The sequence below is a fragment of the Bombina bombina genome, chromosome 1, assembly GCF_027579735.1.
Source record: "Bombina bombina isolate aBomBom1 chromosome 1, aBomBom1.pri, whole genome shotgun sequence".
In the NCBI taxonomy this organism is placed as follows: domain Eukaryota; kingdom Metazoa; phylum Chordata; class Amphibia; order Anura; family Bombinatoridae; genus Bombina; species Bombina bombina.
The window spans coordinates 270,491,609-270,518,939 of record NC_069499.1 but is presented as its reverse complement, the minus strand read 5'-3'; the positions used below and the strand labels follow the sequence as shown (position 1 = coordinate 270,518,939).

The 27,331-nt window shown below is 36.3% G+C and overlaps 1 protein-coding gene across 11 annotated transcripts in view; it reads right to left on the bottom strand.

Moving 5' to 3' along the window:
• The window catches only part of RYR3 (ryanodine receptor 3), a 1,083,635-nt gene that overhangs the window by 535,880 nt on the left and 520,424 nt on the right, over window positions 1–27,331 (bottom strand). For all 11 annotated transcript variants that reach the window (XM_053697970.1, XM_053697969.1, XM_053697973.1 and 8 more), the window contains 7 exons: window positions 22,634–22,814; window positions 21,979–22,087; window positions 20,737–20,857; window positions 11,124–11,293; window positions 6,596–6,816; window positions 5,925–6,015; window positions 4,730–4,870 (listed from right to left, as the gene is read on the bottom strand). In XM_053697970.1, coding sequence (XP_053553945.1) covers window positions 4,730–4,870; window positions 5,925–6,015; window positions 6,596–6,816; window positions 11,124–11,293; window positions 20,737–20,857; window positions 21,979–22,087; window positions 22,634–22,814 — 1,034 coding nt within the window. The remainder of the gene's footprint in view (window positions 1–4,729; window positions 4,871–5,924; window positions 6,016–6,595; window positions 6,817–11,123; window positions 11,294–20,736; window positions 20,858–21,978; window positions 22,088–22,633; window positions 22,815–27,331) is intronic.

Here is a 27,331-nt window from a genome sequence, read left to right as displayed (position 1 = left end):
TGAAAGTAGCTGCCATGAATGCATGACAAACTAATGTTCTGAAGGCTGGAGTGTCTTCTGTCCATTAAATGATGCAAGAAGCCATGTATCCGTTTGACTGGTTCAGGACGATAGGCAAGTATGAGCCAAACATCGTATCTCTGTCAAAGTACAAAAAAAGTATGCTTGCTGGGCTAGTAAAACTATGCCCCCCACTATCTGAGATTCCCATAACTTGTTACCAACTTTGCAATTGGATAAGTGTAAGATGAGATAACTATTTCCAACACCTCCCTAGGGAAATCAATTTCTCCACAATGTGATAAAAAAATTGGCCAAATGGATTGTGAAAACATTTCTATCAAAAGTTATGTCTCTTCCATACTAAAAAAAAAATGTAATAGAGGGGTGAGAGCTGCTGGAGGTATTGGATAGAAAACTGGATTTTGGAAGAGTCTGTGTAGTCATCAAATGCTGGACAGAAGTGTCTTGAAGAGGGTAACCTAAGTTACAGAATGTATAATGGATAAAGAAACATTTTGCAGCTACTAATGAAGGAGGAAATAAATCTAGTGATCAGTATCTACTTTGCAGAGAGAAAAGAGAAAAAAATGAGTTTGCCCTTGAAAACCCTTGTTCTGTGTGAGGGGTAGGGGGCCCAAATTTTGATTATAATTGTCATCATAAATGTTTGCAAGGAGATAATAGAGGGGGAATAACTGGGCTGTAGACACATTTTTATTTGGATTTTCTTTAATTGGTCACTTGATATTAACCCATTAGTCATGAATCATCTGTTGCTTGAAATACTGTTATGATTACAGGAACAGTCTACTCTAGATTTTTTATTGGGTAAAAAGATAGATAATCCCTTTATTACCCATTCCCCAGTTTTGCATAACTAACACTGTTAAATTCATACATTTTTGCCTCTGTGATTACCTTGTATTTAAACCTCTGCAGACTGCCTCCTTATCTCAGTGCTATTTACAGACTTGAATTTTAGCCTGCAGTGGTTTAGAAACAGACAGAGCTTTAGAGTTTTAAAGGTTATAAAGTATATTAATATCACAATGTTGGTTGTGCAAAGTTGGGGAATGGGTAGTAAAGGCGTTGTCTATATTTTTAAACAATAACATTTTTAAAATAGACTGTCCCTTTAACATGAGAAATATATACTTTGTAAACTATATTGTAAAATACACTTCCTGGCTTTATCTTTTACTAAAAATATTTTCCTTAAAATAGACGCTGATTGTAATGAAGCAGCTATGACAGCAAATAATATATAGTAATAACAGCTTTTATGTAGATAAAGTCTTAAAACTTAAACTCTCAAAATTAAAACATACTGTATTAGACAAGGTATTAAGGGCCAGATTAAGAGTGGAGCGCAAATTAACACTCCCGCTTGAGCGTTTATTGCAATAGAAGTACGATTTTTGCGCTCGTATTATGAGTTGAAAGTAAACTGTTTTCGTTCTAGCGGTAACCAAACTAGCGCAAATATCCAAAGTTAGAATATTGCGTGCATGTTCATGTATTCCCTCATAGAAGTCAATAGAGAAAGAAAAGTGGGAAAAAACCTAACACCCCACTCTCGTGCAAACACGATTGCATATTCTCATTTGCGCTAGCACAACATAAAAATAAATATATTTCATATTCCAATGTTCTTTACATAACAGAATATATTCTATTTATTCATAAATACATATTTCTACATATATCTGATGGTATTTTGGAACAATATATATTTAAACATACATATACAGTACGCCACAAAAGTGAGTACACCCCTCACATTTTTGTAAATATTTTATTATATCTTTTCATGTGACAACACTGAAGAAATTACACTATGCTACAATGTAAAGTAGTGAGTGTACATCCTATATAACAGTGTAAATTTGCTGTCCCCTCAAAATAACAACACACAGCCATTAATGTCTAAACCGTTGGCAACAAAAGTGAGTTCACCCCTAAGTATAAATGTCCAAATTGGGCCCAATTAGTCATTTTCCCTCCCCGGTGTCATGTGACTCATTAGTGTTACAAGGTCTCATGTGTGAATGGGGAGCAGGTGTGTTAAATTTGGTGTTATCGCTCTCACAATCTCTCATACTGGTCACTGGAAGCTCAACATGGCACCTCATGGCAAAGAACTCTCTGAGGATCTGAAAAAAATAATTGTTGCTCTACATAAGGATGGCCTAGGCTATAAGAAGATTGCCAAGACCCTGAAACTGAGCTGCAGCATGGTGGGCAAGAACATACAGCGGTTTCACAAGACAGGTTCCACTCAGAACAGGCTTTGCCATGGTCAACCAAAGAAGTTGAGTGCACGTGCTCAGCGTCATATCCAGAGGTTGTCTTTGGGAAATAAACGTATGAGTGCTGCCAGCATTGCTGCAGAGGTTGAAGGAGTGGGGGGTCAGCCTGTCAGTGCTCAGACCATACGCCGCACACTGCATCAAATTGGTCTGCATGGCTGTCATCCCAGAAGGAAGCCTCTTATAAAGATGATGTACAAGAAAGCCTGCAAACAGTTTGCTGAAGAGAAGCAGACTAAGGACATGGATTACTGGAACCATGTCCTGTGGTCCGATGAGACCAAGATAAACTTATTTGGTTCAGATGGTGTCAAGCGTGTGGCGGCAACCAGGTGAGGAGTACAAAGACAAGTGTTTCTTGCCCACAGTCAAGCATGGTGGTGGGAGTGTCATGGTCTGGCCCTGCATAAGTGCTGCCGGCACTGGGGAGCTACAGTTCATTGGGGGAACCATGAATGCCAACATGTACTGTGACATACTGAAGCAGAGCATGATCCCCACCCTTCAGAGACTGGGCCACAGGGCAGTATTCCAACATGATAACGACTCCAAACACACCTCCAAGATGACCACTGCCTTGCTTAAGAAGCTAAGGGTAAATGTGATGGACTGGCCAATCATGTCTCAAACGGAAGGTGGGGGAGAGCAAGGCCTCTAACATCCACCAGCTCCATGATGTCATCATAGAGGAGTGGAAGAGGAGCAGCACATTTGTAATCCACATGCATTGGAAAGCCGGCGTGATGTAATTTTTGCTGTGACTGGACCGGCATTCCAATACATTTGGATTACAAATGTGCAGCTTCCAGAGGAACATGCTTTGTTTATTATTCCCAGACTGGAGGATTCTTTTGGTGATCGTTATTTACAGTTAAGTATTGCGGTGTAATACTTTGTTGCTATGCTGATTTTTAAACGGCTATACTGAGATGGTGGTGCATAGAAATATATGTACCACATTCACGCTTCAAGTGTTGATTACTACTGGACTTGCAATTATATCAGCACAATATTGTATCTTATGGGAACTCAGTATTTGATATAGCATTTCTGGATATTCGTCTAAGGCATTGTATATGTTATATGCTTCTAACTTCACAGCTTGTACACTTTATGTGAATGTTGTTATTATGTACCTTCACCATGTGCTTGCTTTAGGATGAACATAGATCCTTATTAATTTCTATGGTAGCTGGGACCTCCAACATGAGTGGCGCTATCCTCTATTATTGGTGTTGTTCATCCAGCAAGCATTATTGCATATTTCATTGTAATTTTATATGTTCCTCTAATCTCTGGCATAGATCCTCAGGTTTTATCTCATGATGACAGTTTCCAGTTATGCCTTTCTGGGTCACCCTCTGAGAGAGGTGTTGCCTTTGATTTTTCCACTACTCTATTAGTGTAGCAACGCATTTGCATGGATCCTAATTGATAATCCAAGGTAGCAGATTCCTGACGGAGTACAGGACTACCCTCTGGAAGCGTTGTTTCATTTGGAGTTGGTTATATGCACATAAATCTACATATATTGGTTATAAGCTGGCCATGCTTTTTAATTTTATTTGTTTGTTTTTCTACATATAATACATATGACATTATTGTATTTATGGTATTATATTTATTACAGCTCGGACACATCCTTTTGGAAGTCTATGCACGAGTGTGGACATAGCCATAATAAATCATATATAATTCTTGAATCAGATTGGTGTGATACCTTTTTTTCTATTTTGAGTGCTGAAATCCCTGCCTTTTTACGAGAATATATATATATATATATATATATATATATATATATATATATATATATATATACTGTATATATTCTCTATTTTCTCTTTTGCCTCTAATCCTTAAATATATAAATATATATACACACATACACACACACACATACATATACATCATTAGACATGTATATGTATGTATCTCAATGTTAAAGCCCTTTGCCTGCGTTTTTTTTCTTCTAACACCTAAGATCTTTTATCTTTCAGACTTTATAACTTTTATGTGCAATATTTTTTTTTAAATATTTTTTTTAGATGGTGTTATTATGACTGTAGGAGTATTTTGTCATATATTTTTGATGTGCTTTGTGCAGCTTTTTAGTTAACAGTTAACCAGAGATTCTACTTTCAACTCGTAATATGAGCGGTAAGGCCAATGAGCCCAAATACTCACGATATACCCCTTATCACTCGTGCGCAAACGTTTGCACTCCACTCAAAATCTAGGCCTAAATGTGCAATTAAAATAGTTAGATGTTTCACTTTCATCTGACTTTATATAATACCATGCACCTATCTGATATCTGTGTGACAAGGAGGTAAAAAAAACTAAATGATGTATACTTTAAATGCACAACAATGTGAAAAACAAAGACATGAGACTCTAATGAACAAAGTATAAAATACCTTATGAGACAGAGAATCAAAAATCCCCCAAAACAGTTTTTCTGTGAGGTGCAGTTCTTCCTCAGAGGCCAGGCCGTAGCTACCCCAGCCAGATGGGAGACAGTAATATTTCCAGCATTGCTCATAATGGTTTGTCAGAAGCTGGGAAATAACACAAGTAGATGCTAAAAATGTTTTCTGTAGCTTCTTATATAAACATTCAAACAAGGAAATGCGCATGGAATTTGACATAGACTTCTTAAGGAACATGTTTCCCATATGCTAAATCATATAATGCAGAACGTGTGTAGAAAGCAGATCATCTCACTTTAAAAAAATGATGATATTTTACCTCACAATTTCCTGAGCTCACCAAAGTATGTGCCTTTGAGCAGTTATCTTCCAGCTACTATTTTACTGTCATCTTCATGGTGACAAAAAAATTGCCAATCAGCATCATTACATGCTGAGTTCACACTTTGCTTTACTGTGATTTTGTGGGATTTCACCATAATCTTGTGAGATTTCACAATAAACTCCCTAAGGGAAATAAAGTGACTGTAACTTTACATTACTGAAACACTTTCTCTTGCAAGTCCTGGAAGCATCCTGATTGGGTGTTTATTTTACAATTAGGATGTGGCTTCTGACGACGTTTTGAGGTAAAATATCTTGTTTTTTTTACATAGAAATGTTCATGTGTTATTTTCTAGTTATCTATTTACATACATACTATATAACTTGCAAGTGATTCAGCATTTGGGTAACATGTCCCTTTAAGCATCATCAACCAGGTACAAATAATACAAATGTTGGATGTAATTCCAAGAAAATGAATTCACACCCTAGTTGTATGTCTGATGATTCTGCACATCTCTCCCTGTATGTCTGACATTAACAAAACTAAGCTTTTAGGTGTATCTACAGAGGGAGAGATTAATATATAACAGAGTGTTTATATCAGAAACATATCACTTAACAGGAAGACCATATGGAAACCTTATCATATACTGTGTTAAACACCTCAATCTAGGTGCAAAATTAGAATCATAACGCGTCATTGTGCTCAAGCAGATGGCTTTTCTCGGAGCTTCCAAAAGTAAACATTGTATTTTCCTGGATAAATACACAATAATCAGATATGAAACCAGTGTTTTACAGCTATGGAAATCATTATTCTCATGAGAGGTCATATGTCACACTCATTATGAGCTACCTTCAGGGGCATTTTGCAGTATTCATTAAGTAGCGGAACATCAAAAACCAGACGCCGTAAAAGCTGCTGGAGCATGGAAGGCCGCATATGACTGAAAGAGAAGAAGAACAAACTGATAACATCTAGCATTCATTATGCATACAAAATATTAGTATTTATTTTTCCTGAAATCCCCAAGGTGAATATGAAAAAGAGAAAGAATTTTTGAATATGCTTACAAAGTTTCAGTCACTTCAAAATCTAAGGGAAAGGCAGAAAAATAGCTTTACTTGCCCTACTGCACTTAAGATACATTTTGTTTTACTTATATATTAGCTTCACGTTTTTAACAAAGCCATAAGTGAGTCATCTCCTTGACAACCACATAAGCGGCCCTGACATCTGCTGCTCCTCATGTGCGCAAAATGCAGAACCGCACCAGTGATGTCAATGTGTGGGCGTCCAGAAGGAAAAGGAGCCACATACAATGCAGGCAGCTATTATCAGTACAATCACACAAAGAGAATATTATATTCATGGGGTGTTTGCGCCTCCACAACTTTATTTTCTATGTGCATGGCACTAAAAGGCATATATCTTTTGTATAATGTTTAATATACAAAGGTAACACTAGTTCATCATACATAGCTTCACATGCTGTACTGAGCTCTGAAGCGGATAAAGAGACTTACTGGCAAATAGATAGCAGACACTCCTCAATGGTGTCTCTTTGAGCCTTGGTTAGAGAACGGCCCTTGGAAAGCCTGTAGATGGTATGTAGAGTTGAGTCAATGAGGGCAGCATAATGCTCAGTACCGGCAAAAAGGGGAGCACAGCGTGTCAGGAGTGGGAGAACGGCTGAGCAAATGTATCTGTTCAGAGCAAGAGCCATCTCTGTGACGCTTAAAGAGGCCTGTGGGGATACAGAGGCACATGTGAGAGGACAGCTATTTACACACAACAGAATTCTCACTCGGATATCACTAAATTGTCAGGAGACATCAGTAACCCAAACACACATTTCAAACTCTTGAATATATATACTACTAACCTGGAAGCAGGCTCTTTCCTCACTCATATGACTTATAGGAAAACAGGCTCCCTATTTACATATCCCAATTCTGAAGTGGTGGTGTAATTATAGTTGTCTAATGTGATAGGGGAAAGTGACTGTAAGGCTCTGAGACTGTGTGTAAGGATGTAAAATGCGTCAGATGTCTTGGGAGTAATCCTATAATTTGTATATTCAACAGTGAATAAACCTGGTACTGACATTCTACAGACTCTACTTGTTTTCTATTTTTGAATGCAAGGATATGTGACTGTGTTTGTGCATGAGAAACACTATGGGGTCTATTACAATTTAGAATTCCACCGCATTTAAAAACCTGATAGCATTCCAATCTATAAGGAAATCTGTATCTTACATGGATTTTCATTTTTTTTTGTGCTTTGAACAGTGAAAACCATCAGTAACCCTTATTTGAGGCCCTATATTAAAAAGAATCACCAGATCTACAGGTAGACTAGCAATGTGCCTTTCATAGGAAACAATAAGCATTGCTGTCTGTACAACAATCCACCCACATTGCCAGCGAATGCGGATCTCAGCAGGGTGGAGGGGGCATGTTTTCAAACATCTTTATACAACATATACTGTGCGTTTGCTAAATGTAAAACGGTTTCTCTTATACAGTATATGTAAACAATTGCTAATCTTGAAACTGAAATGGTAGTGAGAAGGGTATGTGTGAAAAGGTGCAGAAACTCCCAGCAATGTTTCCCCATATAAATATATGTTAAACCAATGGAATGACTATATATTCACTATGGATACAATCACTATTGTTAATAAAGAACAAAAACAAAACTTTAATAAGAAACCTAAAGGTGTCGGGGGATTGTGGCTATTTTGCACATGTGTATGTAGTGAGTTATATGTATGTATCATACTGTAAAATACTATATTATGTATTTAAAGTAATTTTGTTATATAAACATTTTTGTAATTTTTGACAAGTTCGTTTCTTTTTAAGAACAAGATTTCATGTACGGGATATTAAGTACCCATAGAAGACAGTAGCCGCAGTATTTTTTTTTTACCTAAATGCTATTTATCAGCCTTCACTATGTAAAATATGTTTTTTTGGAATTGATGGCAAATTTTAAATATTGTATTTTTTTAGCTGCTTTGAGTTTTTACTTTGCTGTGAGTGTCTTAGTTCTAACATTGAAACCGCACTGTACCAAATGTGTCCTGTATTAAAAAAATATATAATAATATTAGAAGTAAACCCATTCAGTACCTAGTAGACTTACTTTGTCACTTTTCTATTACAATCGCACAATACCAAATATGATTTTAATATAGTTTGTCTGTAATAGAAATGTATCAAAGTAGGTTTACACAATACTTGAAATACATAATATAGTATTTTACAGTATAATACAAAGATATAACACACTTCACATACACGTACAATATACTCAAAATCTCCTAACTCATATAGGTGTATTATTTATGTCATAGTCTCCATATTGTATTGTAACAAAAGGGGGTTCTGTAAATTGTATTTCCATTTCACCTGCACTACAGGTGGCGATGCTGATTGTAACATTCCGTCAGTGTCAGAGAAGCATTGATTCCCACAGTGAAGTGTAGTAAAACGCCTCTTCAAACACTAATTTCTCAATCCCAATATGGATCCCTCTATAACACCGCTTATTGACTCTGCTTTTAGTACCGGGGCCTAAAACTATTCCAATTAAGTAGAAAACAATTTTCTTTTCAAATGAAGTTTACCTTTACCTAATCCAACAGATTAACCCTTTTGAAAGCTTATTTTGGACTGTTTATGGGGACAATAAACCATGTGAGATGGTTACTTAAAGTGATGGTAAACTTTAAATAATCAAATGCCATACATGTAATCTTTACCATTAAAAAAGCATATGTGTATCTTTTTTTGTTTTTAATCATCAGTAAAAGGGTTAAACTAGTTCATATAATAATGCTTCTATTACAATGTTATGACGGCTCACATGGATGAAATCTTTTATTTTTTTCATAACAAATCCAGTGAACATCCAATCAACATGTGTGCCATTTGGCAATCTTGAAGTCCAACCCCTTTAAAGGCCTTAGAAAGCCTATGTAGAGAATGGGTGGGACTGCTCTAATTTTGAAATTAAAGAAAACAAGGTTACAACATGGAGGTAACGAATACTTTATAAAATGTTACAATTGGTTTGGCAATATTTATGGAAAGAACATATGCGTTCTGTTCTCCGAATAATATTTTCTTTGAATACATTATTACATCTAAAGTTTATTAATTGCTTAATATCGTTTTAATAGTGCAGGTGCTGGCTTTTTGCTAATGTATTTGTTTTGTGGTTTCATAAAAAGTAAAAAATACTCCTCTTATCCCATTTTAAGCTATACAACATGTACACAACTAAAGTAATATTGCATTTATATATGATTTGCCATGGCTGCTTAAAGGGATAGTCTAGACCCAATACTTATTCTTTATTTCTTATTGTTATGTACCAGGCAAGCATCTTGCAATGGGCTCCACATCTATAAGTTTGTAAGAAGTACATGAAACTTTTAAATAATCGTTTGTGAGCAGCCGAAAATGGCTGCCAAGCTCCACCCACAGTTCTTGTGTGACAGTTTAGCAGTGCATGTTTAAACTTTTTCAGTTAGCTATTTCAAATTGCACCAATAAGCGTGTGCTAATAGGAAAACGTATTTAAAGTGACAGTCTAGTCAAAATTAAACTTTTATGATTCAGATAGGGCATGCAATTTTAAACAACTTTCCAATTTACTTTTATCAATAAATTTGCTTTGTTCCCTTGGTGGCATTTTTAAAAAACTAAACCTAGCTAGGCTCAAACTGATTTCTAAACCGTTGGAAACCGCCTCTTAGCTCAGAGCATATTGAAAGTTTTTCACAGTTAGACAGTACTAGTTCATGTGTGTCATATAGATAACATTGTGCTCACCCCCGTGGAGTTATTTAGGAGTCTGCACTTGTTGGCTAACTTGCATGTCTGTCAAAAGCACTGAGATAAGGGGGCAGTCTGCAGAGGCTTAGATACAAGGTACTCACAGAGGTAAAACATATTAATATAACTGTGTTGGTTATGCAAAACTGGGGAATGGATAATAAAGGGATTATCTATCTATTTAAACAATAACAATTCTGGTGTAGACTGTCCCTTTAAGAGTTGATCGTGATTGAAGAAGCTTTACATACCAAAATATACACGCAATAGATGGGCAGATTAATATTTAAATGTTTTATGTACTTCTTACAAGCTTATGTTGTACCAGCTGCAGTATGCTTATCTCGTATTTAACAATAAGTAATCAAAATGATGTATTTGGTCTAGACTGTCCCTTTCATTAATTAATCAAATGAATTAGAAAGCATTTAAGAAAAGCCAAACACCACCATAGTTAATTACTATGGATGGGTATCAGTGCAGTATGTGTGTAATGTATACACACATACACAAAAACAAATACCTACACAATCAATGCCTGTGAACTTTATCACACACACCTATATAACATGTGAACACTTACTTTATCTCCACATCAATACTGCCACTACTACATGCACATAATCACTTTCCTTTAGATGCAGCACCCTCTGCTGGCTGTCAGTAGAAACGTACAACCCAAATAATAAGCTGCAGTAGAATTCTATTTGTAGCAAATATCTACACACATCTTGCAAGTATATTAGATTTTCAAAACTGACCCACAAAATGTTCTTTGTGATAAATCTATGTATAAGGTAATACTTATGTATGATATATTGGTAGCATATACCAGTGTTTACAAATTAAGGTGGAGATGTTGGACACACAAGTATAAAAATTAAATCTTAGTTTTTTCCCTAGTAAATGATAATGTGTTGTATTTTATCCCTGCTCTTTGTGTATAGAGAGGTGCCCTCACTATGTCGCTTTCCATAAGCAGATAAATAATTTGGCAAGCAGCCTTATCCCTAGATAGTAGACATTGTATTGGAATTAGAGTAAGCACACTCTGTGCCCACTACGTCTGAGAATCTGATTTAACAAAGGTTCTCTAACGTATTTAGACATACAGATGATGTTTTGCAAGTCTTCATTTATATAACACAGATACAAGACTACATTTTGTATAAAAAATCCAGCAGTTTGATATAAGAATGCTTACTGTGTCCAGAGAGGCAGACGCTCTTAGATCAGGTAGGAAGGCTACCTCCAGTAAATGCAGGAGGAAGCTTTGGTCCTTAATACCATAAACACGATCCAGGAAAAGCACCATGGGGGCCTTATGATCCGGACAAAAACTGGCCGCCATATCAGGCTCAAACACAGAGCCATCTGAAAACAATACGCACAAAGAACATTATTTCATTCTTTGCACAAAGCTCACAAGTCAGATTTAAAACATTTTTAAGATAGAAATCCATATACAAAAATGTAATATTATTAGAATGAACATATTAGTTATTACATGTCTACTGATACGTTTAAGGATTTGTATGTCGCTAAATTCAGTCAGTTTAATGGCATGTTTAATCAAATTATGTATTTGAGGGACCCAAAAAGCAAGAATTTCAGGATTTTACCTCATGAACATAGCTCAATTATTCATGTTCATTTAGTTTAAAAGGATTCATAGCTGAATCCCTCATAAATGGCTGTATTACAAGTGGAGAAAATTTTTTGCACGTGCCAGTTTGCATTGGTATTATGAATTTAAAGTAAAAAGTTATCGTGCTCACGCTAACACGACGCGCACAAAAAGCCGAACTTACAATATAGCACATGATAACCTCTCTTCCGCCATAGAAGTCAATGGAGAGAAAAAACTAAAACCCTACTCTCAAACAAACCCAATCATATATTCTCATGTGCCCTAACCCGACATGAAAATATCAATATTTCACATTCCAATGTTCTTCACATAGCAGAATATGTTCTATTCATTAATAAGTACATATTTCTATATACTGTACATCTGATGGTATTTTGGTACAATATATATCTATAACATATACAATATATATATATATATATATATATATACATACATGATTTTATATAGGTATAGATATATACAGATATCTATAGGAATATCTATTTATAAATAATTAGACCATATTCTGCTATGTGCAGAACATTAGAATGTAAAATATTTACAGTAAATACACAGTATAAAACATTGTTAAACATAAATATTGCATAAATATTTTTTTTATGTTTTAATCTACTTAACTGTAAAGGGCTCAGATGCATTTCTATATATTTCTATATATGTGTACATATGAATTTATATATTTATATGTGTCTGTATGACTGAATAATATCCATTAAATGGTTTTATTATGAGTGTAAGTGTACTTTGTAATGTATTTTTGATGTGTTTTGCTCACTTTTTCGTTTCATGAAACAGTTAAAGGGAAACTGAACCTAATTTTTTTCTCTCATGATTCAGATAAAGCATGCAATTTTAAGTAACTTTCTAATTTACTTCTATTATCAATTTTTCTTCATTCTCTTCTGAAAAAGAAGGCATCTAAGCTAAGGAGCCAGCAAATGTTTGGTTCAGAACAATGGACAGCACTTGTTTATTGGTGCTGTCCAATCAGCAAGGACAACCCAGGTTGTTCACCAAAAATGGGCCGGCATTTAAACTTACATTCTTGCTTTTCAAATAAACATACCAAGAGAATGAAGAAAATTTGATAATAGAAGTAAATTAGAAAGTTGATTAAAATGTCATGCTCTATCTGAATCACTAAAGAAAAAATTTGGGTTCAGTGTCCCTTTAACCAGAACTCTGAGGACGCGGTAATCATTATAGCGTAAATCACGTTTGCGCTCAAGTGATCGCATTTACGTTAAACTTGTAATACCAGCGCAATTTAACCTGCGCACAAACGATCTCGAAAACCTGGTATCACTTTTGAGCAAATGTTTTGCGCTCCACTCATAATCTTGCCCAAAATGTTTAATTAAAGGAAATAAAACACCACTGCAATAAGCATCAATTATTTATGTTACTTTGTTTTGCTGTAAAATGCCTCTAAATATGATGCTTTTTCCATGCACCCTGTGAAGGCTGGAGTGTGTACAAAAAATGTATGTATTGCAATTTTCCTGAACCTGCTACATCCTGCACACTGATTGCTTAGATCAGTGCAGGTATTCACTTACTTATGGCCCTAATTAGCCATAATTAAAAGGTATTAGAACGCACATACTCAACATGATTTTCAAATGGTGTATCTGTCCACTGCTCTTGATTTGTAAAACCTTGCAAATTCTGCTAAAAAATAGACGGCCAGATTACGAGTTTTGCGTTACGGCTGGCTCGCTAATAACTTGCAAGTTATTGCCACCGCTCACCTTTAAAAGTGCTGCTATTACAGGTTTTCCAAAAACCTGCGTTAGCGGGCAATATGATTAGTTGAGCACCATACCGCACACAAATACCAGCGCTGCTTTGAGCTGGTTTTATGTGCTCGTGCACGATTTCCCCATAGACGTCAATGGGGAGAGCTGGCTAAAAAAAAGCCTAACACCTGCAATAAAGGAATGTAAAGCTCCCTATGATTCCTATGGGGAAAGAAAATGTATGTTTACACCTAACACCCTAACATAAATGTACACAGTTGTTCTGTGTGTGTAGCGCACAACTCACCGCTCCCTACGCGATGACTGCAGGGGGTGGAGTAATCAATCCTCCAAACGGCTCAATGGAGAGTGGGTGTAATTTCAGTTTGTCCTGTTATGCAGCCCAAAAAGTAAGTCTGCCAACTTACAAAGCAAATATAAAGATATCCAGTGTAAGGGCGCACCACAGAGACACTTAGTCCAATTTAAAAGTTACTTATCTTTATTTCGGCACAAGTGTAAAAGCATAAAGTTAGGCACACAGGCCCAGCAGGCTCACAGGTAAAAACATAACACAGGTGTGTCAGATAGTCAAGCAGACATGTTTCGTGAGCATGCTCACTTGTTCACTGCATGTTAGGCTAGTCTGACACACCTTTACTTATACCACGATTTTAAAGACACAGTATGATTTAGAGTAATTTATGTCATGGTATAATTAACTAAGGACCCTAAACAGTATACAAGAGTTTATAAATACTATAAATCAAACAGATGTAAATCAAGCAAAAATGTAAACCTGTTATTTATGATAGTTAAATACTTCTGTTAAATGTTTCTAGAGAGGATGTTTATTTCTGTCTGCAATTATAAAATTTATGTATACCTCTCCCTCTGTATGAATTGTTTTAACACATATCAAAAAGAAAATTAGTCCTACTTTAAACCTTTGGAATTTATTGTCAATAAGAGGAATATATAAATCCTATAAGGGGATATTTTATAAAGGTCTGTGATTACATGCATAAGAAGAGATGCAATTATTAAGTGAATAAATCAAGGTCCCTCCTCATATTTAAACCTAAGGGGTTACTTGTCTTAAGGGAAAAAATCCAATAGACCTCTCGTTTATTTAGTTTATCCTCCCTGTTGCCTCCTCTTCTCCAATGGGGTACATGATCAATTCCCTGTAAAATTAAACTAGACATGTCTGAATCATGAAGACTCTTAAAGTGTCTTGAAATTGGAGTGTCAGATTTCTCATCTTTCCCCGAACGTAAGTGTTCTAGGAACCTGTCTTTGATGGGGCGCTTCGTTTTACCAACATACTGACAATTGCAAATTGTGCATGTCAAAAGATAAACCACATGTGTGGTGTTACAGTTGATAAAAAAATTTATCTTGTGATCATTTTTTGTTGTACTAGAGCGAAAAGTATTACCCTCTAAAGTATGTTCACAGGTTGTGCAATCCTTTCTTCTGCATTTATAAAAGCCTTTCTTTCCTTGGAGCCAATTAGTGTGTCTTTAAAATCGTGGTATAAGTAAAGGTGTGTCAGACTAGCCTAACATGCAGTGAACAAGTGAGCATGCTCACGAAACATGTCTGCTTGACTATCTGACACACCTGTGTTATGTTTTTACCTGTGAGCCTGCTGGGCCTGTGTGCCTAACTTTATGCTTTTACACTTGTGCCGAAATAAAGATAAGTAACTTTTAAATTGGACTAAGTGTCTCTGTGGTGCGCCCTTACACTGGATATCTTTATATTCACCCTAACATAAACCCTGAGTCTAAACACCCCTAATCTGCTGCCCCTGACATCGCCGACAGCTACATTACATTTATTAACTACTAATCTGCCGCCCCCGACATTGCCGCTACCTACATTACACCTATTGACCCCTAATCTGCCCCCCCGACATCGCCGCTGCCTACATTACACTTATTAACCCCTAATCTGCTACCCCCAATGTCGTCGCTACCTACATTAGACTTATTATCCCCTAATCTGCCGCCCCCAATGTCGCCGCCACCTACATACATTTATTAACCCCTAATCTGCTGCCCCCGTCACCACTATACTATAGTTATTAACCACTAAACCTCTGGCCTCCCCCATCACTAACACTAAATAAATATATTAAACTCTAAATGTAACCCTAACACCCCTAATTAAATATAATTAAAATAAATCAAAATAAAAGTTACTATCATTAACTAAATAATTCCTATTTAAAACTAAATACTTACCTATAAAATAAACCCTAAGCTAGCTACAATATAACTAATAGTTACATTGTAGCTATTTTACAAGTAGATTACGAGTCTTGCGTTATGAGCTGTGCAGTGCTAACGTGCAGTTTATTCTCACCGCTCACTTCCCTGCAGCGCTGGTATTACAGGTTTTTACAAACCCGGCGTAAACAGGCAAAAAGTAAGCATAGAGCAAAATTGAGCTCCATACCGCACTCCAATACCAGCGCTGCTTAAGTGAGCGGTGAGCTGGTTGTACGTGCTCGTGCACGATTTCCCCATAGACATCAATAAGGAGAGACGGCTGAGAAAAAGTCTAACACCTGCAAAAAAGCAGCGTAAAACTCAGTAACGCAGCCCCAGTGATTTCTATGGGGATGGATGAAGATAGAAGATGCCATCTGGATGAAGACTGGAGGACCACTTCTGCCCGTCTGGAGGACCACTTCTGCCGGCTTCGTTGAGGACATCTTGCCGCTTGGATAAAGACTTCGCCCGGTAAGTGAATCTTCGGGGGTTAGTGTTAGGATTTTTTAAGGGTGTATTGGGTGGGTTTATTTTTTAGATTAGGGCTTTGGGCAGCAATAGAGCTAAATGCCCTTTTAAGGGCAATGCCCATCCAAATGCCCTTTTCGAGTCAATGGGGAGCTTAGGTTTTTTTTAGTTAGGCTTTTATGTGGGGGTTGGTTGTGTGGGTGGTGGGTTTTTTCTGTAGGGGGGTGTTTGTAGTTTTTTTTACAGGAAAAAGAGCTGATTTCTTTGGGCAAAAGGCCCTTTTAAGGGCTATTGGTAGTTTAGTTTAGGCTAGGGTTTTTTTATTTTTTGGGGGGGGGGGGGGGCTCTTTTTATTTTGATAGGGCTCTTAGATTAGGTGTAATTAGTTTAAAGGGACAGTCAAGTCCAAAAAAAACTTTCATCATTTAAATAGGGCATGCAATTTTAAACAACTTCCCAATTTACTTTTATCACCAATTTTGCTTTGTTCTCTTGGTATTCTTAGTTGAAAGCTAAACCTAGGAGGTTCATATGCTAATTTCTTAGACCTTGAAGACTGCCTCTAATCTGAATACATTTTGACCACTAGAGGGCATTAGTTCACATGTTTCATATAGATAACATTGAGCTCATGCACCTAAAGTGACCTAGGAGTGAGCACTGATTGGCTAAACTGAATGTCTGTCAAAAGAACTGAAATAAGGGGGCAGTCAGCAGAGGCTTAGATACAAGATAATTACAGAGGTAAAACGTGTATTATTATAACTGTGTTGGATATGCAAAACTGGGGAATGGGTAATAAAGGGATTAGCTTTCTTTTTAAACAAAAAAAATTCTGGTGTTGACTGTCCCTTTAAAGATCTGTAATTTGTTTTTTATTTTCTGTAATTTAGTGTTTGCTTTTTTTGGTAATTTAGCTAATTTTATTTAATTAATTTAATTGTATTTAATGTAGGAAACGTATTTAATTATAGTGTAAGGTTAGGTGTTAGTGTAACTTAGGTTAGGATTTATTTTACAGGTAAATTTGTATTTATTTTAGCTAGGTAGTTATTAAATAGTTAATAACTATTTAGTAACTATCCTACCTAGTTAAAATAAATACAAACTTGCCTGTAAAATAAAAATAAACCCTAAGCTAGATACAATGTAACTATTAGTTATATTGTAGCTATCTTAGGGTTTATTTTATAAGTAAGTACTTAGTTTTAAATAGGAATAATTTAGGTAATGATAGTAATTTTTATTTAGAATTATTTAAATTATATTTAAGTTAGGGGGTGTTAGGGTTAGATTTAGGTATAGGGGTTAATAAATTTAGAATAGTGGCGGCAACGTTGGGGACGGCAGATTAGGGGTTAATAAATGTAGGTACGTGGCAGTGATGTTGGGGGCAGCAGATTAGGGGTTTATAAATATAATGTAGGTGGCGGCAATGTCCAGAGCGGAAGATTAGGGGTTAATAAGTATAATGTAGATGGCGGAGATGTTGGGGGCGGCAGATTAGGGGTTAATAATATTTAACTAGTGTTTGCGAGGCGGGAGTGCGGCGGTTTAGGGGTTAATATGTTTATTATAGTGGCAGAAGATTAGGGGTTAATAACTTTAGTGTTTGCGATGCGGGAGGGCCTCGGTTTAGGGGTTAATAGGTAGTTTATGGGTGTTAGTATACTTTTTAGCACTTTAGTTATGAGTTTTATGCTACAGCTTTGACTTTAAAATGCTTTAGGAACCTTGTCGGTAGAGGCTGTAACGCTCACTTTTTGGCCTCCCAGGACAAACTCGTAATACCAGCGCTATGGAAGTCCCATAGAAAAAAGGGTTTACAAAATTTAAGTAAGTAGGTTTGCTGTAAGGCCAAAAAAGTTTGTGGTACACCTATACCTGCAAGACTCGTAATACCAGCGGGCATAAAAAAGCAGCGTTAGGACCTGTTAATGCTGCCTTTTCACCTTACCGCAAAACTCGTAATCTAGGCGATAGGTTTTATTTTTATTTCACAGCTAAGTTTGTATTTATTTTAACTAGGTAGATTAGTTAGTAAATAGCTATTAACTATTTACTAACTACCTTGTTAAAATAAATACAAATTTACCTGTAAAATAAAACCTAACCTGTCTTACACTAACACCTAACAATACACTAAAATTAAATAAATTACATTAATTAGATACAATTAATTAAATTACAAAATAAATCAACTCTAAATTACAAAAAATAAAAAATAAAATATCAAATATTTAAACTAATTACTCCTAATCTAATAGCCCTATCAAAATACCCCACCCCCAAATAAAAAAAAACCCTAGCCTAAACTAAACTGCCAAAAGCCCTTAAAAGGGCCTTTCTGGGGCATTGCCCCAAAGAAATCAGCTCTTTTACCTGTAAAAAAAAAAAATACAAACAACCCCCAACATTAAAACAGACCACCCACACAACCAAACCCCCCCACATAAAATCCTATCTAAATAACCTAAGCTCCCCATTTAGCTATTTTTCTGTGCCCAAACCCCTAAGCTAAAAATAAAACCCCAATAAACCCTTAAAAAAACCTAACACTAATCCACTTACAGTTTTTGAAGACCGGACATCCACCCGCATCCAGCCGGGAGAAGTCTTCATCCAAGCAGGCAGAAGTCCTAAACGAAGCCGGGAGAAGTCTTCATCCAAGCGGCAAGAAGTCGTCCTCCAGGCGGGCAGAAGTCTTCATGATTGGATCAGCCAATAGGATTGAAGCTCAATCCTATTGGTTGATTGCATCAGCCAATAGGATGTTTTACCCTCTAATTCCGATTGGCTGATAGAATTCTATCAGCCAATCAGAATTCAAGGGACACCATCTTGGATGACGTCATTTAAAGGAAACTTCAGTAGACATTCTTCAGTAGACAGCGAAAGAAGAGGATGCTCCGTGCCGGATCTTGAAGATGGACCCGCTCCGCGTCGGAAGGATGAAGATAGAAGATGCCGTCTGGGTGAAGACTTCTGCCCGCCTGGAGGACGACTTCTTGCCGCTTGGATGAAGACTTCTCCCGGCTTCGTTGAGGACTTCTGCCCGCTTGGATGAAGACTTCTCCCGGGTTGGTTGAGGATGGATGTCCGGTATTCAAAAACTGCAAGTTGATCTTCGGAGGTTAGTGTTAAGTTTTATTAAGGGTTTATCGGGTGGGTTTTATTTTTAGCTTAGGGGTTTGGGGACAGAAAAAGAGCTAAATGCCCTTTTAAGGGCAATGCCCATCCAAATGCCCTTTTCAGGGCATTGCGAACTTAGGTTTTTTAGATAGGATTTTATTTGGGGGGTTGGTTGTGTGGGTGGTGGGTTTTACTGTTGGGGTGTTGTTTGTATTTTTTTTACAGGTAAAAGAGCTGATTTCTTTGGGGCAATGCCCCGCAAAAGGCCCTTTTAAGGGCTATTGGCAGTTTAGTTTAGGCTAGGGTTTTTTTTTAATTTTGGGGGGGCTTTTTTATTTTGATAGGGCTATTGGATTAGGTGTAATTAGTTTAAATATTTGATAATTTCTTTTTTTCTTTTTTGTAATTTAGTGTTTTGTTTTTTTTGTAATTTAGTTAATTGTATTTAATTAATGTAATTTATTTAATTTTAGTGTAATGTTAGGTGTTAGTGTAAGACAGGTTAGGTTTCATTTTACAGGTAAATTTGCATTTATTTTAACTAGGTAGTTAGTAAATAGTTAATAACTATTTACTAACTAATCTACCGAGTTAAAATAAATACAAACTTAGCTGTGAAATAAAAATAAAACCTAAGATAGCTACAATGTAACTATTAGTTGTATTGTAGCTAGCTTAGGGTTTATTTTATAGGTAAGTATTTAGTTTTAAATAGGAATTATTTAGTTAATGATAGTGATTTTTATTTATTTTAATTATATTAAAAGTTAGGGGTGTTAGGGTTAGGGGTTAATAACTTTAGTATAGTGGCGGTGGTGACGTTCGAGGCGGCAGATTAGGGGTTAATAATATTTAACTAGTGTTTGCGATGCGGGAGTGTGGAGGTTAAGGGGTTAATATGTTTATTATAGTGGTGGCGATGTCCGGAGCGGCAGATTAGGGGTTAATACATTTATTATAGTGTTTGCGATGCGGGAGGGCCTCGGTTTAGGGGTTAATAGGTAGTTTATGGGTGTTAGTGTACTTTGTAACACTTTAGTTATGAGTTTTATGCTACAGCTTTGTAGTGCAAAACCCATAACTACTGACTTTAGATGTCGGAACGAATCTTGTCGGTATCGGCTGTACCGCTTACTTTTTGGCCTCCCAGGCAAACTCGTAATACCGGTGCTATGGAAGTCTCATTGAAAAAGGACTTTTTGAAAGGTGTGGTAGTTACGTTGTGTTACAGCCAAAAAGGTGTGCGGTACAGCTATACCTACAAGACTTGTAATAGAAGCGGTAGTGAAAAAGCAGCGTTATGAGCCATAACACAAAACTCGTAATCTAGCCGAGACATTTTTAAATCTTTTAAAATTTTTGCAATGCAATATTTTATGGCTAACAAATCTAAACATGAAAGTCCCTTTAAATCACATGTGGTGGGTAAAATCTCAGTCTGCATGTGACCAAGAATACAAAGTCTACACACTGCTCTAGAAAGTATACATTGTGTTCTTTCACCTGAAGTACAAAGCAATCACAATGGTGGGCTGCTGTTACCTTTGTTAAATGCAGGCAGTTTCAGGGGAATACTAATAATCCCAACCAGGTCCTCGGTGGGTACCAGTGAGCGAAGGATGGACCGGATTCTAATAGCTTCCCCTTTACCAGCCTGGATTAACTGTGCAAAGAAATAAACACACAAGCTTTAATTACACATTAGGATTGTAGTTAGGCAACCAAATGATAGAGCAGTGATTACAGATTGCAAAACATCGGAACGCTGGTAAACTGAAAAATGAAGCAGTATACTTATCCTAGGTCACAAACACTAAAGCTACAATTGCTAATAATGTGGAAGAATTAAAGGGATTGGACTCACATGACTGCATTTTTAGGCAAAGATTTTTTTAAAGAGCTGATATGATTTTTAAAATGAAAATCAATTCTTATTGTACTGCTTTATTTTTGGCCCATCATCAGAGTCTTCAGCACTGTCATCACGTGCCACCTCTACTATCATTAGACTATAATGCTAGGAGTTTTGCTAATAAAGTCAGAGTAACCATATCTTCAACAGTCCCTATATGTGTTACCAAATACTCATTTGCACCAGTTTACACAACAGATCCCACCACAATCTACACTACACTCAGGGCCTGATTATAATAAATGCGCTTGCACGGGGAGAACTCTTGCTAAAACTTTGTTTTTTGCTTTTTTGTTTATTTTTGAGCAATATATTGTAATGTAGGTGTCTCCATTACATCCAGATCCCTCTGAACCATCTTAAAACTCCCTGTATGTTCCCCATATATCATTGTATCATTTGAGACCTTGCCTCTGTTAGATGGTCCTTTACACTGTGCCTGCACCATTGTCTCTATGTGACTTATATCTATATATCTACAGAAGTATCTCCTTGTACATAAAGGACAATCCTCCACAATTCACTGTTTCATTACCTGGGAGTTATTTCCCTTTATTGGCTTAGTATAGCTGAAAAAAAACCCTAACTACCCGTTTCACTAGGTGTGAGATTCCGGCACTGAATTATCCTGGTGTATCTGACAGCTATCAGCATTGTTTTGTGAGTCTCACTGTAAACCTTATGCAGTCTCAGTGAATCCCTGGCAGTGTGCTATCCCAGTGTATCAGAAAGCTATGTATACGTCACTGTACAACATTTTCTTCTTGATCTATTTGTGGATCTTGAGCAACTGACTTGCTGTTATATTTGAAATTATTCTGAAGCACAAAAAGTATTTTTTTCTTTCTAAACTCCCTTTTATGTTCACATACATGGGTTTCTGGAGCGCAGCGTCCCAGAAGGTCTATCAGTGCAGAATAAAAGGACATTATAGCATTTCCCATGTGTACAATCTCTTCTTCTTCTTCATCTTCCTCGACCCTGGAAAAAGTATACAGTGCAAAATTAGACAACATGCACACAGAAAAGGAAATGTGTAGGCACTTATATATATAAATATATATATATATACATACATACATACAGTGTATACCATATATGCCGATGGCAACATATAGTTAGGATATAAGGAACAAAGATGGTCTATATACCAATCTGTTATCAGCACTATTAAAAGGACATGAAACCCACATTTTTTCTTTCATGATTTAGAAAGAGAGTGCAATTTTAAACATCTTTCTAATTTACTTCTATTATCTAATTTGTTTTATTCTCTTAATATTCTTTGCTGAAAAGCATATCTAGATATGCTCAGTAGCTGCTGATTGGTTGCTGCACATAGAAGCCTCATGTGATTGGCTCACCCATGTGCATTGCTTTTTCTTCAAATAAGGATATCTAAAAAATGAAGCAAAATAAATAATAGAAGCAAATTGTAATGTTGTTTAAATTTGTATGTCCTATCTGAATCATGAAAGAAAGATTTTGGGTTTAGTGGCCCTTTAACTCACAAATACTGACACTTACACTTCCCTCTGATACCCTTGCGGAGGTAGGTCCAAAGCTGGGTTCTCAGAAATGTTAATAGCTTCCTGCATCGCTGCCAGCAAACCATTTCCCCCTTCTCCTCTGAGTGATGGTCCAAAACACTCAGGACGCCGGATAAGCAGCTTAACCACCACACTGGCGTTCTCTTCAACACTCTCACCTGAAAAACAAGCAGCAAAGGTACTGCTTAGTTACCAGCCTCAGAGGACTCCAGCAATCATAACATAATAAGCGCATTTACATCAGGGGTATCCCACAGGATTGTGGATTCAGAAGTAATTGGGAAAGAGATGCACAGCAGGTATTGCTGACAATGAGCCACACAGCAGGATTTCAGAGGAAGCAAAGATTAAGGACACACATCTAAAAAAAAACCACATAAATATCCTGCTTGGTTTAAATACTGACAATAAGCTCTCCCTTTGCACAAAACATTTTATCTTATTGTTATACTGGATAACAAAAGAACAACTCAGTATTTACAAAACATTATATTCTATAAAAACAAAGTAAACAGAATAAAGAGCGAAACCAACTGTGTGATTCCAACAGGAGATCAGAAGCTTAGTACATGATGCCATTTATATATAGATTGATAAATATTCTTCTTCTGATTATTACCGTGAAGTACTCGTCTAGAAATGCATTGTCTCTTTTTGGTTTAATGGATTAAAATATTTGTGGATGAGCTGAGTGATATAAAACACTCCTTATGCTGCCCTTCCTAACTAAATCATCCTTGGAAATGTCATCAGTGAATTTAATAGCATCTCACAATAGTTTGTCCTTTCTAACCTAGATTCATTAACACTTCTAATTATTGTGCTAGTCATTTAAAGGGCAGTTGGTCATCAAAGGGCATCAGCTCGTATTATTTTGTTGCTATTATAGAGTGACTGATCATTCTCTGTAGTGGGGAGTAGGGTGTATAAGCCGCTTGTTCTGCAGAGTGTGTGCGGGGGTAGAGAATATGATCTTTACTGTTTAATATCAAAAAAAATATTTGTGAATTAACACATTCTGCCAGTGACTGATTAATGATATAATAATGATTAATGTATAATAATTATGTGATATGCCTTTCAGCAGAGAAAAGAACAGAGAGATGCACTCAACTAGGCTTAGAACAGAAGCTGGGAATACTTCCTTAGTCCCTCCTTGCTCCCAGGGTACAAACTCTTTCTGCACACTATGCCTTTCACAAAGGTAAAATCTCCTGTAGCATATCAGTCTGGCCCTGCCAAATGACAGTCCAGCGCCGAAATACCAGGCAAATCTCCTTCTAACAAGGGAAAACAAACAAACCCCAGACGTACGTTTCGGCCTCTATGGGCCTCGTCAGTGAGGTGCCTCTAAGGCATGTGTGCAAGGATGCCACGCCTGGTTACCCCTTTTTCTCTTAGGGTGACCTAAGAGCATTTGCATAAAGCAGAAAGGTCATTATATATATATATATATATATATATATATATATATATATATATATATATATATATATATATATATATATATATATATATAAAAGAAGTGCCAGCTCCTAGGGTTAGTACTAGTTGCTAATAAGTTTTAGAAAAACCCCTAAATAAAAAATATAAAGATATAACGAGTAGATTTTATCCAGCACCACCTATGTGTAGCTGCTATAAAAAACAAATGTAATACAGAAAGAAGGGGAGACCATTCCAGGGCTGCAGACCAAATGTGATATGTTATACTTTCATCAAAATATGTACATGATTCAAAGAGTTACACAGATTATGGCTATTGTTTCAGTGATACTCTGTGGGGTACCCCATATACTACACAGCTGCTATATAGCTAATTGGCTCATCAAATGAACAAACATGTATATCATTACCCCACATAGCGCTGCACAAATTATTCAGATAAGCAAGTGTCCCATGCTTATCCATGCTGGATAAAATCTACTTGTTATATCTTTGTATTTTATATATATATATATATATATATATATATATATATATATATATATATATATATATATATACATACACACATACATACATATACATACACACATACATACATATATATATACATAAACACATACATACATATAAATACACACATACATATATATATATATATATACATACACACATACATACATATAAATACACACATACATACATATATATATATATACATACACACATACATACATATACATACACACATACATATATATATATATATATATATATATATATATATATATATACATACACACATACATACATATATATATATATATATATATATATATATATATATATATATATATATATATATATATATATATATATACACATATATTTATATATATACTGTATATATCTATTGTGATAGGGTGAGAGAAGTTGTGTACAGTAGCAGGCGGTTACAGTGAGCATTTTTCCCTGCTATTAAAAACTTAAATCTGTTGGGTCAGTTTCACAGCTAGATTAGAAGTGGAGCACTAATTTATTGTTTATGGGTGCACAATATATAACCAGCTATTACAAGTAGCTGGTTACTGCAACTGGGAGCTCACCCCGATTGCCCCCAAAATAAAGTGTGTTGTAGTTTTTAATAAAAGAAAAATTGTAGCAGTTTTATTTTTAATAAAATAACTACAAGAAGCAGTTATGAGGGGTTAAAGTAAACGAGTGTGGGGTGTTAGAAAAAAAACGGCACTGAAAAGGGTCTTTACATGGCAGTCTATGGGAAAATGTGTGTTCTCTATAAATATATATGCTTATATACATATATATTTTAATTTGCTGCCCATTGCTGCGCGACTTACCCCCTTCGCTGTGCTAGGTTCTCATGCTGTGTCTTACGGCTCCCGTTGGAGCCAATGGAAGCCAGCTCTAATGAGCGCAAATCTTCCATGCAATGCGAACAAGAGAGTTTGACCTCAAATACCAGCACACATATGCGTATGCTGGTATTACAAGTGGAGCGCAAATATTGAGCGCATTAGCACAATTTTGCGCTCCACTCAGAATCTAGCCCTAAGGCCTTTGTAAGCAGTTCTCTAGGAGCAGGCTGTTTCCAAAGTGAGAGGCTGGAGACCTGTTAGCATGGCTGACTGCCTGTAAAGAGACACACTGGTGAGACAAACTTTTTTTTGTTTGTTTTGTATAGGTTAGCTGGCCAGTTTAGCATTAGAAAGGAAAACTCTATATTTAGGTAGGCTCCTGACAGGAGTAGGCTTTTCTCGTTAAAAAGCCGGAAGTAACTTGCTGAAATGTGCGTTGGAAGACTATTGGTCGCAAAGACTCCTGCATCACTGGAACTGAAACTCCGCTTTACAGAACACGCTTGAATTGACGGCGTTAAATGTTATTCAAATGCGGTTGTGTTCTTGAGACAGTCTTTTATACCTGAGTGATTTTATTCATTGTAATAATAAAAAACACTTTTTAACCAGCTGGATGTCTTCCCGTTCCTTTCGAATACAGACAAGGTTTAATATGGCTTTTAAACTGAGCGAGTGTGAGTACAACTCCATCCCTCTGCTTTATTTTGTTTCTAAACAGGACTTTACTATATTTGTTTCTTTTCTTTAAGGACACCTATACAGAAGATTCCAGGACGTATATCCTATTTTTTGTGCACTTAACACATTTTCTCTTTGTATTTTGGACTTTATTTTTTGTGTTTTAATAGGATTCTCATTGTATTGTTAACTCTTTTATCTTACAGCTTTGACTTTGCTGTAATTAAAGAGACAGTGCACCTGTTATGTTAAAAGACTATTTTTACTAAATAAAACAAAGTTTGAAAATAGTTACCACGGCCAAGGAGACTGTTTTTCCAGTGACTTTACAACATTATATATATATATATATATATATTTGCTATATATGTGCTAGAGAAGGGGGCACTCAGAAAATATATGTATATCACAGTGTTATATACGTGCTAACTATTTAACAATTAAAAAGATAGGGTTCTATATAAGGTAATATGAACCAAAGAAAGACAAGGTTGCACCGAGTAACACGTTAAACCAAACATTTATTAAAGAGGTGGTAAAGACACCGGGTCTGCCTTCGCTAAATACAATATTAAATACCAGATAAAAAGTAAAGCAGATGATTATATGTCACAAATACATAAATATAAACCATATCCCCTACATGCTAGCATGTATAAAAGCTGGCCAGCAAACAGTCCGTATGGTAATCCGGGCCCTTAGTGTAATAAACACGCTCCGGTAAACTGAAAAGGGTACCGTCCCTTTATTAGCTGCTATCCAGGCACTTGAGTGTAAATACACTCTCTGGTAGCAAGATGTAAGTCCGGTCTACTATAATTAAAGCAGGACTGAAAAGAGAGATATCCAGCTGGACAGCATAATCAAAACACAATGCTGATGGGGTAATACCGGTTTGCAAGACTTTAACCGCACGGCTTACCTTTGCCTTCCAGGATTCATGAGGTGGATGCCGTTCTGCTGCAATTTACCTCCATGATTCTATATTTGTGATGCTGATGCCAATGCAGATCTTCACTTGCTAAACACCGGTAAAGGTAGATGTTGTGAACAGATACAATCAGAGCCGCTTCACCTGATGACATTCTCCACGCTACAAAGTTACCATACAAACATTACGCGTTTCACCCCTCCCCTTTCTGGGTTGGACTTGAGGCTTTGTCAGATGCCTC